The sequence below is a fragment of the Chlorocebus sabaeus genome, chromosome 13 (assembly GCF_047675955.1).
Source record: "Chlorocebus sabaeus isolate Y175 chromosome 13, mChlSab1.0.hap1, whole genome shotgun sequence".
Classification (NCBI taxonomy): Eukaryota; Metazoa; Chordata; class Mammalia; order Primates; family Cercopithecidae; genus Chlorocebus; species Chlorocebus sabaeus.
The window spans coordinates 98,235,354-98,251,786 of NC_132916.1; the positions used below are offsets into that span (position 1 = coordinate 98,235,354).

The 16,433-nt window shown below is 42.7% G+C and overlaps 1 protein-coding gene across 1 annotated transcript; it reads left to right on the plus strand.

Annotated features, from left to right (window-relative positions):
* The first annotated feature begins 10,272 nt into the window (after positions 1 to 10,272).
* HTR1B (5-hydroxytryptamine receptor 1B) lies at positions 10,273 to 16,117 on the plus strand. The gene has a single exon (XM_073022641.1). The coding sequence runs from the start codon at positions 11,852 to 11,854 to the stop codon at positions 13,067 to 13,069; it is 1,218 nt and encodes a 405-aa protein (XP_072878742.1). The 5' UTR covers positions 10,273 to 11,851; the 3' UTR covers positions 13,070 to 16,117.
* Positions 16,118 to 16,433: the final 316 nt, after the last annotated feature.

A 16,433-nucleotide genomic window follows, 5' to 3' on the forward strand; every position in this document is an offset into this window, starting at 1 on the left:
ATCTCACAACTAGGAAGAATTAGGCGCCCCGACACTGGGGTGTGAGTGGAGTAGAATTTATTAAGCAAAAGGAAAGCTCTCAGCAAAGAGGGGAAATGGGGGATGGTTCCCCTACCCAAAAGCAGGAAAGTCCCACATGTGGCTGGGTCTGGGACCTTTTATAAACTCAGAATGGGGAGTGCATGCTGATTGGTTTGTGAATATGCAAAAAAGATTAAAGCAAAGATACCACTCAAAGGTGAGCAGAACAGTGTAGAAAACCCAATTGGGAAAGGGTAGGTGTATGTAAAATAGGTGAAGGGTGGGGACCAATCAGAGGAAATTGTGCCAAATGGGAAGACAAGTTCTCAATCTAGTCTGAGAATTTAACTTGCAGCTTGGCTTTCAGGCTTTAAACTGTCTCCAGTTTGGAGGTGGGGTTTCCCTGGAGACCCGTCCCTATCTCCCTAGGCAATTGACTGCCTCATGCTACTCTCAATACCTTGAATGATTACTTTAAATTTATTTATGCATATTTTATATATTAAAATGCATCGCCATAGTACCATAGAAAGCCATTCCATCATACCAGAAGTTCTGTGCAATTCCACAGATGACTTCTCCCCAACCCCAATCGCTGGTAACTACTGACAACTGTTTTGCTCTCTGCAGTCTTGCCTTTTTCAGAGTGTCATATAAATGGAATTGGATCTGCCTTCTTTCACTCAGAAAAATGCATTCAAGTTTGATCCACATTGTTGCATAAATCAATAGTTCATTCTTTCTTATTGCTGAGTAGTATTCCATTGTATGAATGTACTACAGTTTGTTTTTTTATTCATTGGTTGAAAGCCATCTGTGTTGTTTCTAAATTTTGGAAATTGCAAATATAGCTACTATAAGCCATGTGCAGTTTTCTGTGTGAACATAAGTTTCATTTCTCTTGGGTAGATAACTTGGAATAGAATTGCTGGATTGTAGATGTACATTTTACTTTACAATAAACCTGCTAAACTGTTTAGCAAAGTGGCTGTGCCATTTTGCATTTCAACCAACAAGATTTCCAGTTGCTCTGCATATTTGTCAGCATTTAATATTGACAGTGTTTGGGGCAGGCATTATAATGGGTGAATAGTGGTATCTTATAGTGACTTAATTTGCATTTACCTGATGGTTAGTTACACTGACATTGTTTCATATGCTTTTATGTCATCTATTTACCTTTTTTGGTGAAGAATCAATCACTTGAGGTGTGCTTTGTGTCTGGCATATATTCTATATTTGTAAGTGTTCCAACTGCTTTTGAAGAAATATATGTTGTACAGTTGTAGAAATAGAATGTTTTCTATGCCATTTAGTTGACCTTGATTAAGTATATTGTTCAAATTTTTCATGGTCTCATTAAATTTTTGTCTATTTTACTATTTTATTAGCTAATAAGAAAATTATGTTAAAAACTAAATCTGATTATGGCCTTGTCTAGTATTCCTTTTAGTCCCATCAAATTTTGTTTTGTGTAGTTTGAAGCTATGGTCTTAAGATTCTTATGTCTTTCTGTTGAACTTAAATACCTTTATCACTTATTTAACAACGTAAATATTTTCTAGCATTCACTCTGTTCATACTGGACAGCAGCCCTTTGTGCTACTGTGAGCATATATTTTAATTCTGCATATTTTGTAGGACCTGGAAAACATTATTTTTATATATTTTCATAGGCTTACACTCTCCTTTGCTTTTCATCCCTTCTTGAAATCTATGCTTTCATTTAGTACCATTTTCATTTAGCCTAAACAGCTTCCTTTATTATTTCTTATGGTTCTGTTCTGCTATCAACAAATCCCTCACCTGTTGTTTGACTGACAGCATCTGCATTTCACCACCAATTTTCAGGATATTAACTCGAGGTACAGAATTACAGGTTGGCATATTTAAAAAAACTTTTAGCTATGATAAGATGTCATTATATTGCCTCCTTACTTCCATAATTTCTGTCAATAAGTCAACCTCTTGCTTTCTGGTGCTTCCTTTGAAAGTTAGTGTCTCTTTCTTTTTTTTTTTTCTTTTTTTTTTGAGACAGAGTCTCGCTCTGTCGCCCAGGCTGAAGTGCAGTGGCCGGATCTCAGCTCACGAGTAGCTGGGACTACAGGAACCCACCACCACGCCCGGCTAATTTTTTGTATATTTTTTAGTAGAGACAGGGTTTCACCGTGTTCGCCAGGATGGTCTCGATCTCCTGACCTCGTGATCCGCCCATCTCAGCCTCCCAAAGTGCTGGGATTACAGGCTTGAGCCACTGCTCCCGGCCAAAAGTTAGTGTCTCTTTCTCTAGCAGTTTTATGAATTTTTTAATTGGTCATTTTTTTTTATTTTTAATTTTTTACCAGTTTTATCATTATGTTCTTAGTTATGGCTTTCTGAGTGTTTATTTTGGCTAGAGTTTTTGGAGTTTCTTCAGTGTTGTTTGTTTGATGTATTCACTATGTCTGGAAATTTTTGGATATTATTTTTCCAAGTACTTTTCTTTCCCATTCTCTTGCTGTGCATGCATTTTATATTATCTGATTCAGTCTCACTCTTACATTCTGTTTTTTTTCTTTCCACTTTTCTTCTCTCAATGCTTCAGTTTATATTTTTTGAAATTATTTTGTAATTATTTTCATTACTTTGTGAGGTTACTAATCTTGTCTTTTTCTTTGTCTGGTGAGCTAATGCATCCATCCAGTAAGTACTTAATATCAGATACTATATGTTTATTTCAAGAGTGCTTATTTGACTTTGTTTTTAAAGATTTCCATTCACTGTTGAAATGTTCTACCTTTCTATCCATTTAGATTATTTTTCTTTATTTTCCTTAGCATATTAATAATACTTATAGATGCTTCCTGCCTTAGGATGGAGTTACAAACTGGTAAAATATCATAACTTGAAAATACATTTAATACACCTAACCTACCAAACCTTGTAGCTTAGCCTAGCCTACCCACCTTAAACATGCTTGGAACACTTACAGTGTCACATGTTGCTAGCTCAGGAAAAGATCAAAATTCAAAATTCAAAGTACAGTTTCTACTGAATGGATGTTACTTTCACACCATTTAAAGTTGAAAAATCATACGTTGACCCGCCATAAGTCAGGGACTGTCTGTATTTTTTTTTTTTTTTTTGGAGACAGAGTCTCTATCACCCAGGCTGGAGTGCTGTGGCCGGATCTCAGCTCACTGCAAGCTCCGCCTCCCGGGTTCAGGCCATTCTCCTGCCTCAGCCTCCTGAGTAGCTGGGACTACAGGCGCCCACCACCACGCCCGGCTAATTTTTTGTATTTTTAGTAGCGATGGGGTTTCATCGTGTCAGCCAGGATGGTCTCGATCTCCTGACCTCGTGTTCCCCCTTCTCGGCCTCCCAAAGTGCTGGGATTACAGGCATGAGTCACTGCGCCCAGCGGACTGTCTGTATTTTAAAGTCCTTTCATGCCAACTCCAATATCTATATTATGTATGGATTTATTTATATTGTTAGGTTTTTTAAATTATTGATCAATTTTACTGCCACAATGCATATATCATACTTTTTATTGTAATCAGATATTGTATATACAAGGGCTGTAGAGACTTCAAATATTATTTTGCCCAGACAGTATTCAATGTTTCCTCTGTCAGGAAGAATGTATGAAAAGCTGACTATATCAACCAGTCAGAGATTGAGCTGAGTCAAAGTTGATTTGTAATTAGACTCAGTCCATCTGTGATTCATCCTGTTCTTTGGGCCTTGCTTTTGATTGACAGCCTGGAAGGTCTCTGTCTCCTCAATCCTGAAATACTGCAGAAGATTCTTCACTGCTTTCAGAAATTTGAGCTTTACTCTTGTACATTTCCCCCACTGAGGTTGAAAATCTTGCAAATTGCTTGAAAGGAAGACCAGTCATATATTTGACATAGGCTCCTTCTCTCTATGGGGACTTTTTCTTCTAACCACTCCAAGACTGTGAAAGATTTGATTTGACTATTAGAATTTCCTTACCCAATCCCCTAGTCTCCTGTTTAGTTGCAACACAGATCAAATATTCACATATCACACTGGACCCAACAATCATTGAAAGCTCTGCTTGTTTCCCTTTTCCCCAGTACAATCTCTTTGCCTGGACCAAATCCAATCCACAATCTGTTCCCGGAATCAGCAAATACCTTAAGGAAATAAAACAGGTGGTAATCATTTACTCAACTAAAAAATGCATTTCCTTTTGCAGAATTTTATTTATCCAATTATTCTTGCTTACACACTCTTCAAAGTTTTTAAAATATGATTTTTTTACATTTATAGATTTTGCAGTTGTTATTTTGGTAATGTTCACCTTTCACGACATCCTACATTTACTCAGAAACAGAACCCATTTCTCAGAATTTCTTAAAGTGGATCTCATTCAGATTAGTTTCTAAGATATAATTGAAGCTGCAAGATGTAAAGTCAAAAGGTATTAATGGCTATGTTTTAACAACATAAGAAAAGTCCATCCACAGTGAAATAGATGAAAGAAATCTACCTGCAGACAGCAACCAACAGAAAAAGAAGAGAGTTCTACTTGGGTTCCAGAATGCTGGTTTTTCCCAAGGTGCAGCTGCATTGCTACTTTGTCCAAAACTTGGTGGTTCAATTCCTTTTTTGACTCTAGGGAGCCCCAGTCTCCTTGAAATAAATTCCTGTCTTTTGTTTTTAGGTTGATTAAGTCGGTTTTCCATCATTTGTAATAAAAGTCTTAGTTAATATTATCATATTATTAAATAGGTCAACACAAATCGTAACGTTGTTACTGTCATTCTTTTAGGCTTTTCTGCTTAATGTTTACTCTAGATTTCCCGGCTCAATTTGCAATAAAGATGATAAATGTGGCATCTTGCTGCATTCAATATGCTTATCTGACATAGTTTCTCATCCATTTCTTGTATCTTCAGGGGTCTTGGAAAACATATAGCCAAACATATTCGAACTGTATATTTGGCAAGAAGAAATAAGAGCTGAATGAGGCTTAGGAGGAACTCTGCCATAGATAAAGTGCAAAAGTTTTAGAACATTGGCACTTAGATTTTTTGCTTATGTTCTTGGTTTTTGCCTTGTTCTTAGTAACTGAACATGCTACACCAGGGATTTTTGGCAAATATGTTCTTTAAATAACTTTATTCAAATAATTGTATCACGAGAGATAGGTCTCTTTATCTTTGATGAGTTCCTGATACATAGGGGGGAAAAGTCAGTTAAGTTCAACACACTACGAAAAAAGAAAAGCAATTCAATTTGTATAGGTTATTTTTGTAACTGATATTGAAACTAACATGGTTAAATATGGAGAAAAGGGGATCTCGCTGTATTTAATACATTACATTCTTACAATTTTAAAAAAGGTTTAATTCATTATTTATTTCAACGTGTATATTTATGGGCCTGACAGGGCCTGGGGAAACTGTTAATGATAAAGAAAAAGATACTGAGAAGGAAGGGAGAAAAACAAGAATGGAATTTAACATAGCAAAAATTAAAGCACACCCTGAATATAATTATGCCAAAACTAATTTGGGTAACAGCTTAGCTTGATTTCTATTTGGGCTGTGGACATCAAACTATGTAGAATATGATCACCTATCAACAATACTTTTGGAATGATGATTAGCTAGCTACACATAATCACGGTGCCCAGTTTTCCACCTGATTTTTACCACAATCACCCCCAACCTCCAATCCTTACCTTCACCCCCACCTAAAAATTTGAAGGCATCTAAACAAAGATTACTATGGAGACTTACATAGCTATGAGCAATGACGTCATCTCACAGGCAGAAGGAAACGAAGTCACGGTCAGGTAAGTAAAATGGGTGGCTATGCTGAGCGGCATGGCCATCCAGGGTAGAATATTGGTCAATGGTTGTAACTTGAAATTAGAGAAGTGAACTTGAAAATTGATTCTATCACTCACCAGCTGTGTGACATTGGCAAAATTACTTAAATTCTCTGAGCCTCAACTTCTTCTTTTTTCTTTTTTTTTTTTTTTGAGAAGGAGTCTTGCTCTGTCGCCCTGTCGCCCAGGCTGGAGTGCAGTGGCCAGATCTCTGCTCACTGCAAGCTCCGCCTCCCGGGTTCACGCCATTCTCCTGCCTCAGCCTCCCGAGTGGCTGGGACTACAGTCGCCCGCGACCGCGCCCGGCTAGCTTTTTTTTTAGGAGAGTCAGGGTTTCACCGTGTTAGCCAGGATGGTCTCGATCTCCTGACCTTGTGATCTGCCCGTCTCAGCTTCCCAAAATGCTGGGATTACATGCTTGAGCCACCGCGCCCGGCCAGCCTCAACTTCTTTATCCAGAAAATGAGAATGATAATGACAACTAGTGTTGTATAAGAAATAAATGTAAGAATGTATGTGGAATATATAGCATATGGCTTAGTACACTGCGCTCAGTAAAGGATAATGATTCTTATTCATGAATGACAGGTAAAGAAGCAATAAAGCACCAGAGAGTGATGTCATTTTTCCTGTTTGAAAATAAGAATTTTGCTTTTCTTTGGCAAAGTAAGAGTTTTGCCTGTTCTTTATTTCTTTGAAAAGAAAGACTTCGCATTTCTATTGCTTCATCACTTAGACTGAAAGACAACTTCACCATCAAATTCTTTGGTTTGGTTTTTCAAGAGAGACTTCATTTTGAACAGAGCTGCTTAATTACACTGCCAACTTAAAAAAGCAAGTTGTTTCTAAGTTTGGTGGATTTATTGGCATTGTTTTTTCATTCAGATATTTCTCATTGCCAAATCTCACTCTGTCCAAGAAAAAAATAATTCAGCACACCATACTCTATGTAACCTCTACTTACACTACTTCATAGTAGCTGTAAGACAGAATTTTTTTTTTTTAAGACCTATGTCTTCAGCCAGGAAATATGTGATTAGAACTTAATTGGGAGCTGGCTCTACTAGTTGGAACCCGGCTATCTTTGAACCAGCAGTAAATTACTTATTGAAAGTATCTGTTCAAAGTAGCAAAGTGTTTATTCATATGGAGATAGGTATTAAAAAATGTCTAAGTTGTATATATTTGTTCTAAGTTTTGTTTGCATTCTTCATTAAATATAAATATGACTTACATAATGTTTGTATCCATATATAGACACATAGCAGAACTAACCAATTCTTAAGGATTAAGTTACGCCAATCTAACATTTAGGGAATAAAGCACCTGCCTTCATTATTTGGTAAGACCTCAAAATTTCTAATAAAACAGACAATGTAAATACCATGACACAAATATCAGGTGAAAGGCCTAACGTGAGGGCCAATGAATATGGGAAGGGATCTGGGCCTCATATGGTTTGGAAATCCTCAGAATTTGTCCACAAAAATTACATGTATATCTATGTGTGTAAATGGTCATTTATCTGAACATTTTCATAGTTTCATCAAGGAAGGCACAAAGGATGGTAAGAACCAAGGCATTGGGTGGACCTGATACTTTCATTGCCACCAGTCAATCCTTTAAGGAATAGTTACTGGAGGAAGTATAAGATAAACCTAGAAATGGGCTACCAGCACACATTAGGATGGTGCACACATGAGCTGGTGGTCTCCTGCTGCCCGTTTCAGAGGTGGATGTGGCTGGCCATAGATGGAGGAAGCAGAATTTGAAAGAAGCAACATGGCAGACCTCCACACCAGATTTCTCAAGCAGTGGGATGGTGAGTGTGGGGTTGTATTTTCCTGTATCAAAGGAGAAAAGTGACAGGAGCATGAGTGTTCTAACGTTTTTATTTCAGCAAAGCAAAGATAAAATCAGGACTTTCTTTGCTCCTGGGCCTGGACCTCTTTTAAGAGTTACTCTCTGGATGGAAGACTCTAGGGATGCTGAAAGCAAGACTCAGAGGCCCCAGGCAAGAGAGCTGGCTAGGGCTGACTAGGGTTAGCTGACTGCTAGCTTGCATAGAGTTCAATTGCAATAAATTCTGTGAGATGTGTCTTATGGTTGCTGTAGGCAGAGTATGTTTCTCTAGACAGTGTCCAGTCTAGTTAGCGCTGCGCTTTAAACTTCCCAGCCTGCGCCTCGAATTTTGCTGCTGCAGTAGTAGGACCACATCTTTCTAGCATGGGACAAGGCTCCTCCAGGATTCATTTTTCTTTGGTTCCTCCGCGGCAGCTCACCGCTAGGATCTGGCTTTGTGTCGGCTCACAGAATTCATTTCAGTTCCAGAGTTATTCTCCACTTACTTATTCTCCACTTACTCAGCTTCTGCTGAACGTACACGTGCGTGGAATTGATAAGGGGACCACATTAATTCGCAGTTTTAGTGCCCGGTAGTCAAACGGGAGCTTATTTCTACTCAACTAAGTTTTGCTGCGCTTAATCCATCTCCACCATTTCCCTTCCGCTACTGATTCCCTCCCTGCTCCTCCCCTGTCTGCTGAATTTCCCCCAAAACTTGCCGGGAGGTTCCTTCTAGCGCCGCTGGGGACTTCAGAGCTGGCGCTTGGACCTTACCCAGCGGCCCCTATTCCGAAGGAGTGACCCAGGCACAGGCGACTTTACAGGGTCTCTTTCTCTCTTGGGTGTTTCCCACACATGCGCCTCTGTGCAAACACCTGTGTTTTATGTGTTTTAAAGTGAAAAGGGAATACTTGAAATGCGGAAGTCACGTTAAGGAAATTGGGTTCTTCACTGAACTCTGCCAAGATCCGGTCAATACGATGGCGGTGTGTGTTTATGCAGCTCTTTACCCAAGAGGGTAAAATCAAACTCTGCCCACAAGTGGCGGATTCCTCTGGGAGTCTGGGACTCTGCGAAGCAGTGGAGGCATGGCTGGAGAAAGCCACAGGTCCCCAAACCGCTAAAGCCAAAAACCGTGTGGGGAACAAGTTTTGTTTTGTTTTGTTTTGTTTCTCTTCCCATGCTCCTGAGCAGAAATTAAAAGAGGAAAGGTCGCATGGAGCTGGTTACATTCCTGTCGGCCTTCCCCCGCTTCCCATCCGTCTAACAGTTCTCTCTAATCGTTTCCAGTTCTCCTAGGATAACGGGAAAATTGTTTCCTGGCACCCCGCACTCCCACAGGACACACCCGCAGTCGTGCACACTTTTGATCCATCTTGGCCAAGGCCCCCACCTAGCGGTTTAAACTCGCCGGCTTTGCTTCCCTCTCCTATGGTTTCTAAGTGAGCACTGCAGTTTGCAAAAATAATTGTTTATCTAGGTGGATGGGGTGGGAGGATGGGAAGGAGCCCCTAAAATGTGGTGAAAATAAGACTTAAGGTTAGTGGCAAAATGCTAGGTGCTAGGACTGGAGGAGAAAAAGAGAGAAGGCTGTGCTTTTATCCTCAGGATGGCTGCTGCAGCCCAGAACGCATCTAGAGGACGTCCTTGAAGAGCTGCTACCTTAGTTAAAGGAGTACCCTCACTCTCAATGCATGGATGTGTGTGTGTGTGTGTGTGTGTGTGTGTTTCTTCATAACACTTAACACTACAGAAAAGTATAAGTATTAATTATTTACTTGTTCATATAGTTATTGTCTGTCTCTTCTACAATGTAAACTGCTGGAAAAGAGGGTCTGAGTCTACTCCCACTAGCCTCCATACCTCTGGAGCCTACAAAAATACTCAGCATAGAGTAGGCACTCTATTTTTTTGCCTGCCTGCCTGGTTTAGAGAACCGGGAATTAAGGGAACTTGGGTTTCTGCTTTATTGCGTTAGGGAAAAAGCTCTTCTTTCAAAGAATCTTAATTACTCTTCCTCTAAAACTGGGTGGAGGGATCAGATCAGATAACCTTACGTTCTGACACAGAATGATTCTCTTTAAAATATATGTGCGCTTAATCAGATGAGTTCAATTACAATGCAGTTTTTATTAGATACACTCTAGGTGCCAAACATGGATCTAGGCTCTAGGAATTCGTAGTGGGGATCATTTAATCCTTCGAGCTGAAAATACCTTGTCCTTTCCTGGAGCTTTTCTTCACACTTTCTGATTTGCATTTCTACATTTCTACGCTACATTTGTTTCTGTTGAGGTTAGAGGAGAAACTGAGGACAGGGGATCGGTCCCTGGTCATGAGACCTTGGTACTGGTATTGTATGCTGCAGCTTATGGCTGACATCCCCACATACTAGTTGAAGGCAAAGGAGACACACAAGACGGTGCTGTTGATGGTTCCAGTCCTCCCCGCTGCGGTATCCCCCTTTTTTCTTGAATTCTGATGGCCTCCTTTCTAGGTGGGCTGTTGGAAGGAACGTGCTCACTGGCAACTGTTTTCCAGAGGCACTGAAGCACTGAGCAGCTGGAACAGGAGGGTGGAGCAGAAGGTTTAATTTCACGTACAGTTGGCTTCTGTTTGTGATACTTCTACATTTTCTCAGATAGCTTTTTCTTTTTCCCTGTTGACTCACAGTTGAGTGAAAAACACAAATTGCTAAAACTTGATGAAAAAATAGTTTTTATTGTATCAGGAGTTGAGGACGACATGAAGCCAGAGGCTCAAAGTACAAAATGCAAACATTGGGTCCTCTACAGAGATATTACTGATGCCTGCCTCCTAATCTGGGTGTGGCCCTCAGGGCTGGATATGATTTTAGAGCCGAGAGGTCAGAGACCAGGGCTTCTCCGCCTAAAACTGGCCTTCTAGGGTGGGAGTGGTAGGCGGGAGCCTAGGACCAGACTCCTGGACTAAGCCTGGGATCGTGGCTAAGGACATGGGTCTCACTGGAGGTCAGCGCGGCAAGCTCCGATGTCCGCAGAGGCGAGAACAGGACGCTCTCCTCCCCTGGCCAGAAATGTGGCTCCAGGTTGTCAGGGCTGGGAGGGGGGCCCGGGGTGGGAAGCGGGGAGATAGGGCGGTAGGACCCGGCGGGAGCTTCCTTGGCCAGGAAGGGAACGGGGCGGGGGGAAAAGAGGGAGGGAGAGAGAAAAAGAGAAGGTGATCGCGAGCGGGCGTCAGCGCTCGCCGCGCCGCACGAGTTGCACTGCTCTGGCGGACCGGACCTGGACTCTATATAAGGAGCCCATCTGCTCCGGAGCTCGCTCGCTCCTCCCGGGCTGGCGCACGCCGCGTCCCTCCAGCTTCCCCAGACACCTGCCCCTTCCCCGTGTGCCGCGCCAGGTCCTCCAGACCCGCGCACCCAGTGGCATGGCTCCGAGTGGTTCCCGTGGGACCGAGGTGGCGGTGGTGGCCGCGCGGCCCGAGCAGCCGCAACTCCAGCCCCACTGTCCCCCCTTTTATGGCTCCGTCTCCGCGGGGCCGCTCATCCGAGTGGCCAGAGAGTGAAAAGAGAGGGAGGGGAGAGCTCCGGCGCGAGGCGCGGCTCAGCGCTGCTCCTAGACTTCACCGCACCCAGCTCTGGCGGCCGCTGCAGCCTCAAAAAAGTGCCCCAGCTTGGGGCGAGGGGCGGGAATGCAAGATCGGGACCTCTCGCTGGCCTGCAAGCCTTGGTTTCCACACCTAGGAAACTCCTGTGGGCAAAGTCTGCAGATCCAAGAGCGTCCAGGTTAGGAGACGCTCAGCCTCAAGCAACGGGGGTAAGCCAGACCCCATTTGGTCAAAGCCTTCTCCTCGAGCAGTACTTCACCCTCCGGCACTAGACGCCTCCAGGGAGCTGGAGCGGAGCAGGGCTCGGCGGGCCAGTTCTCAGCAAGCCAGGGCTAAGACCCGGTATGGAGAGGAACAACCACAGGCGCGGCGGCTTTGCCAGGCGCTCTGGAAGTGCAGGGGACGCGCCCGCCTGCCTCGGCTGCCGCGCCCATGACCTCTAGTCTCAGCTGTGAACCTGGGCGGAGGAATAATTGAGGAACTCACGGAACTATCAACTGGGGACAAACCTGCGATCGCCACGGTCCTTCCGCCCTCTCCTTCGTCCGCTCCATGCAAAAGAGCTGCGCTCCGGGGCTGGGGCGAGGAGAAAGAACCATGGAGGAGCCGGGTGCTCAGTGCTCTCCACCGCCGCCCGCGGGCTCCGAGACCTGGGCTCCTCAAGCCAACCTCTCCTCTGCTCCCTCCCAAAACTGCAGCACCAAGGGCTATATTTACCAGGACTCCATCGCCCTGCCCTGGAAAGTCCTGCTGGTGATGCTACTGGCGCTCATCACCTTGGCCACCACGCTGTCCAATGCCTTTGTGATTGCCACCGTGTACCGGACCCGGAAGCTGCGCACCCCGGCTAACTACCTGATCGCCTCTCTGGCGGTCACCGACCTGCTCGTGTCCATCCTGGTGATGCCCGTCAGCACCATGTACACTGTCAGCGGCCGCTGGACCCTGGGCCAGGTGGTCTGTGACTTCTGGCTGTCGTCGGACATCACCTGTTGCACTGCCTCCATCCTGCACCTGTGTGTCATCGCCCTGGACCGCTACTGGGCCATCACGGACGCCGTGGAGTACTCAGCCAAAAGGACTCCCAAGAGGGCGGCGGTCATGATCGCGCTGGTGTGGGTCTTCTCCATCTCCATCTCGCTGCCGCCCTTCTTCTGGCGCCAGGCCAAGGCCGAGGAGGAGGTGTCGGACTGCGTGGTGAACACCGACCACATCCTCTACACGGTCTACTCCACGGTGGGTGCGTTCTACTTCCCCACCCTGCTCCTCATCGCCCTCTACGGCCGCATCTACGTGGAAGCCCGCTCCCGGATTTTGAAACAGACGCCCAACAGGACCGGCAAGCGCTTGACCCGAGCCCAGCTGATAACGGACTCCCCCGGGTCCACGTCCTCGGTCACCTCGGTGAACTCGCGGGCTCCCGACGTGCCCAGCGAATCCGGGTCTCCCGTGTACGTGAACCAAGTCAAAGTGCGAGTCTCCGACGCCCTGCTGGAAAGGAAGAAGCTCATGGCCGCTAGGGAGCGCAAAGCCACCAAGACCCTGGGGATCATTCTGGGAGCCTTTATTGTGTGCTGGCTGCCCTTCTTCATCATCTCCCTCGTGCTGCCTATCTGCAAAGACGCCTGCTGGTTCCACCTCGCCATCTTCGACTTCTTCACCTGGCTGGGCTATCTCAACTCCCTCATTAACCCCATCATCTATACCATGTCCAATGAGGACTTTAAACAAGCGTTCCATAAACTGATACGTTTTAAGTGCACGAGTTGACTTGCCAAGTGCAGTGCGGTCGCCTAAGCGACCTTTGGGGACCAAGTTGTGTCTGGTTCCACAGGTAGGTCGAATCTTCTTTCGCGGTTACTGGGTCCCAGCGAGGCTGTCTCTCCTGGGCAAGGGCAATGGATCCTGAGAAGCCAGGATGGTCCTGAGAGAGAGCTCTGAAAGGAGAAGTGTTGAAACTAAACGTAGAGCTTCCCTGCCCAGGAGGAGGCTCACTTCCTCCCCCTCAAGCCTCGGGCTCAGCACTGACCCCTGCGGCAGCCAATCCCAAAGGGGATTGCAACTTTTAAAAATTGATTATGGAAGGGGATCCCTGCCCTGCTTTGGTATCATGGATAATGCCCACTAGACCCAGTGTATTTGTAATTGTTGTCTGAAGCTTGTCTGAGACAGATCTACATACGGCCTGGCAGTACTTGAACTAGACGCTTAATGCCCTGTGTTTTTGGGGAGAACTTTGTGTTACAGCTTAATTTAAGAACAGTTACTTTGGCATCATTCACTCTTCAGTTTTTGTCTATTTAAACTTGGTTGGAGAAACTTGTGGATTTGGTGCTTCAAACCCTATGTGTGGCTTGGATGGCGCAGAGAAACCCTGAAGAGTTAACAGCAAAATTCTGATGCTGAGATCTCTATTTTTATTATACTTGAAACTATATGGGGGTGGGTGGGTGGGAATGGGAGATGAGAGTGTTAAACTGAGAATCAACACCTATGATTGTTTTCTGCAGATTTGTAATTTTGTAATTCTTGTTTAGCGATGGTCAAACCACAGCTCTAACAAACAAACCATTATGTGTGCTAGTGCCAAAGTCTGCAGACTGCTTTTTTTTCTCCTAATTTCATGTACCTGTCACTTTACACATTTAAATCCCCATAAATGAAGGGTATGATGGGTGACTCAGCCCACACTGCTGCTATATTTCTTACTAATGCAATTGGTAAAACCGATTAGTATTGGAGATATATTGTTCCTTAACAAGAAAAGTGTCTTTATTTCTTATCCAATTGAGTGAGATGTGAAGGAGACTGATGACATGGGACTAGTTCTTATACAATTGAGGAATGGGGTGGGGGTAATAGAAGGATGTATATTTTGACTTGTAAAAAAATCTTAAAATGCATGAGACTTTTATCTGATAGTCATTTGCACTCTCCTTCCCATCTGTGATTCCTTGTGTGCTAACATATAAGGAAACCAAGAGAACTATCTCCCTTCTCCAGAAAACCTTTAAAATACAGTAAGGGCTCTAAAAACGATATTGGAAAGAAAATAAACTTGTTTCTTTTTCCATTGTTGCTGTTATTGAAGTTTGGACAGGAGAAAAGATTGCTAGAAAATGACATACAAGAACTTTAGAAAAGCTTAGTGAAGCTAAAATTGAGGCTTTTTTTTTTTTTTTTTTTTTTTTTAACTTGCAGAACCAAACCTCAGACTTACTAAACAATCAGGAAACTGGCAAGATTTTGACCTTTGTATATTCGTTACCAACCTGATATCTCAATGAATGTAATATCTGGAATACTTTAAATTTATCAATCTTTTCAAATTTCAAGAATACTTAGTTATTTCAAATTTCCTCTGAGAACTCCCTAATACAGGATAAAGTCATGCAATAAAATATGAAAAAAATGTATATTTTAATAAGAAGTAGCCCTGAGGGATTATCTGCATGAAACAAATGTATATGCACAGCATTTAACATGCCAAAGAAAATTCACACTCCTTTTCTCAGAAGGCATTCTGCAGCTGATACCTTTTGTCTGCAGAAGCAAGTTGTCTTTGTGAAATGGATTCACTCCTTGCTTGAAGCTCCCCAGTCCTGTTTGTCAGACAATAAATGTATTGAACTGAAGCACACTGCTTGCCTACTGTGCAGACCTTCACCTTGGGTAATCACTCTTGAAATATACTATTCAAAGATTCACACATAAGCTAACTAAAAAGGGGAATTTTGATCAATATTTATACCTGTCACTGGTGTGAGAGAAAATTTTAGGCATTAGATATGCCTGTACTTCTGCTGGATCCCCAAGTTTGTTTGTTTGTTTTTTGTGACATTTCTCCTATGGAGGAATGTGCATAGAGCATGGTGTTTGTTTTTATGTTATTAATCCTGTGGTCTTCTGTTTATACAGCTGTATTTTCTTTGGTCCTAAGAGGCAATTAAGTCAACTTCTAAGAGCCTTAGGGGGAAACATTAATTGAAACAAATAGCCACTTACAAATGATTTCTTTATAGGGTACCTGTATTGATGGTGTCCTCACATTAACAAAACACAATCAGTTTAGTTGGATGGGTTGTTTGCCATTTTGTAGATTAACCACCTAAATTATTGCTTGACTATTTGGCTGTATTGCCTGGATTTGGGGCATATTGTATGAAATAGAAGCTTGCAAACCCTTATAGTTATAAGAGATATAGAATCATCATTCAGCATTGCACATGATTATGCAAAGTGTATTATTCATCCCAGGGGTACGTAGTTAAGACTGTTAAACTCCTTTTCAGTTACTGCTGCCTATAGCATAGTTTATTTCATAAACTAGACACATGGCTTTTTTGCAGAACGTAAAGCGGGAGATGGAAATGTTTAACTTACATAGCAATGAAAATATATTTTCATTGGCTATGGTAACAAACAACATTTTCCATATTGTTTAATTGCACAAATTTTCACAGAAATATATGAATGTATACTCATTCAATAATACCAATATTGTCTTGTGTTTCTAGGAATTTTAGCGTTTCCTTTGAAAAATGGACACTACACCTATGAATGAATGTTTATTGAGTTCAACAAATTTTCTAAAGAACAATATTCTTAATTTTTCGTCTCTATTATCTTAGTTTTGTCTTCTTTAACCAGGAAACCCTGAGAAGATTATAATTCACTGAAGCAGTAAAATATCAGATTATGTGTATTTGATGGAGTTACTGTGACTGAAAATTGCCTTTGATATTCCACCTTTCAGGAAATGTATCATTGGAAATGAAATTTAGGAAAATAAATAAAAGTCCTTTTGTGTTCTAAAAAGTGTCGGGTAGTAGTTCTATTATTATGGAAAAATTGGTTCCTTGGATTCTGGGGTTGTGTTTAGGAGTCTGAGCCTTCACTAGAGAATGATTAATAGTAAATGATACTGTGGCTGACTGATACGTGCTGCCATGACTTGGGGGATTTAGTTTATATCTGAAGGAAGAATTTGAAAGGAAAGAAATGGATTGTGTTTTCGTATTCTGCAAAGAGAGAGGGTTAGATCCACTATCACAAGAGTTTTCCAGATTAGTTTTCAGAGGAGACCTTTAGTCTCTAGGCTAGGCAGTCAGATTCCAAGGGCTGTCTGGTGCTT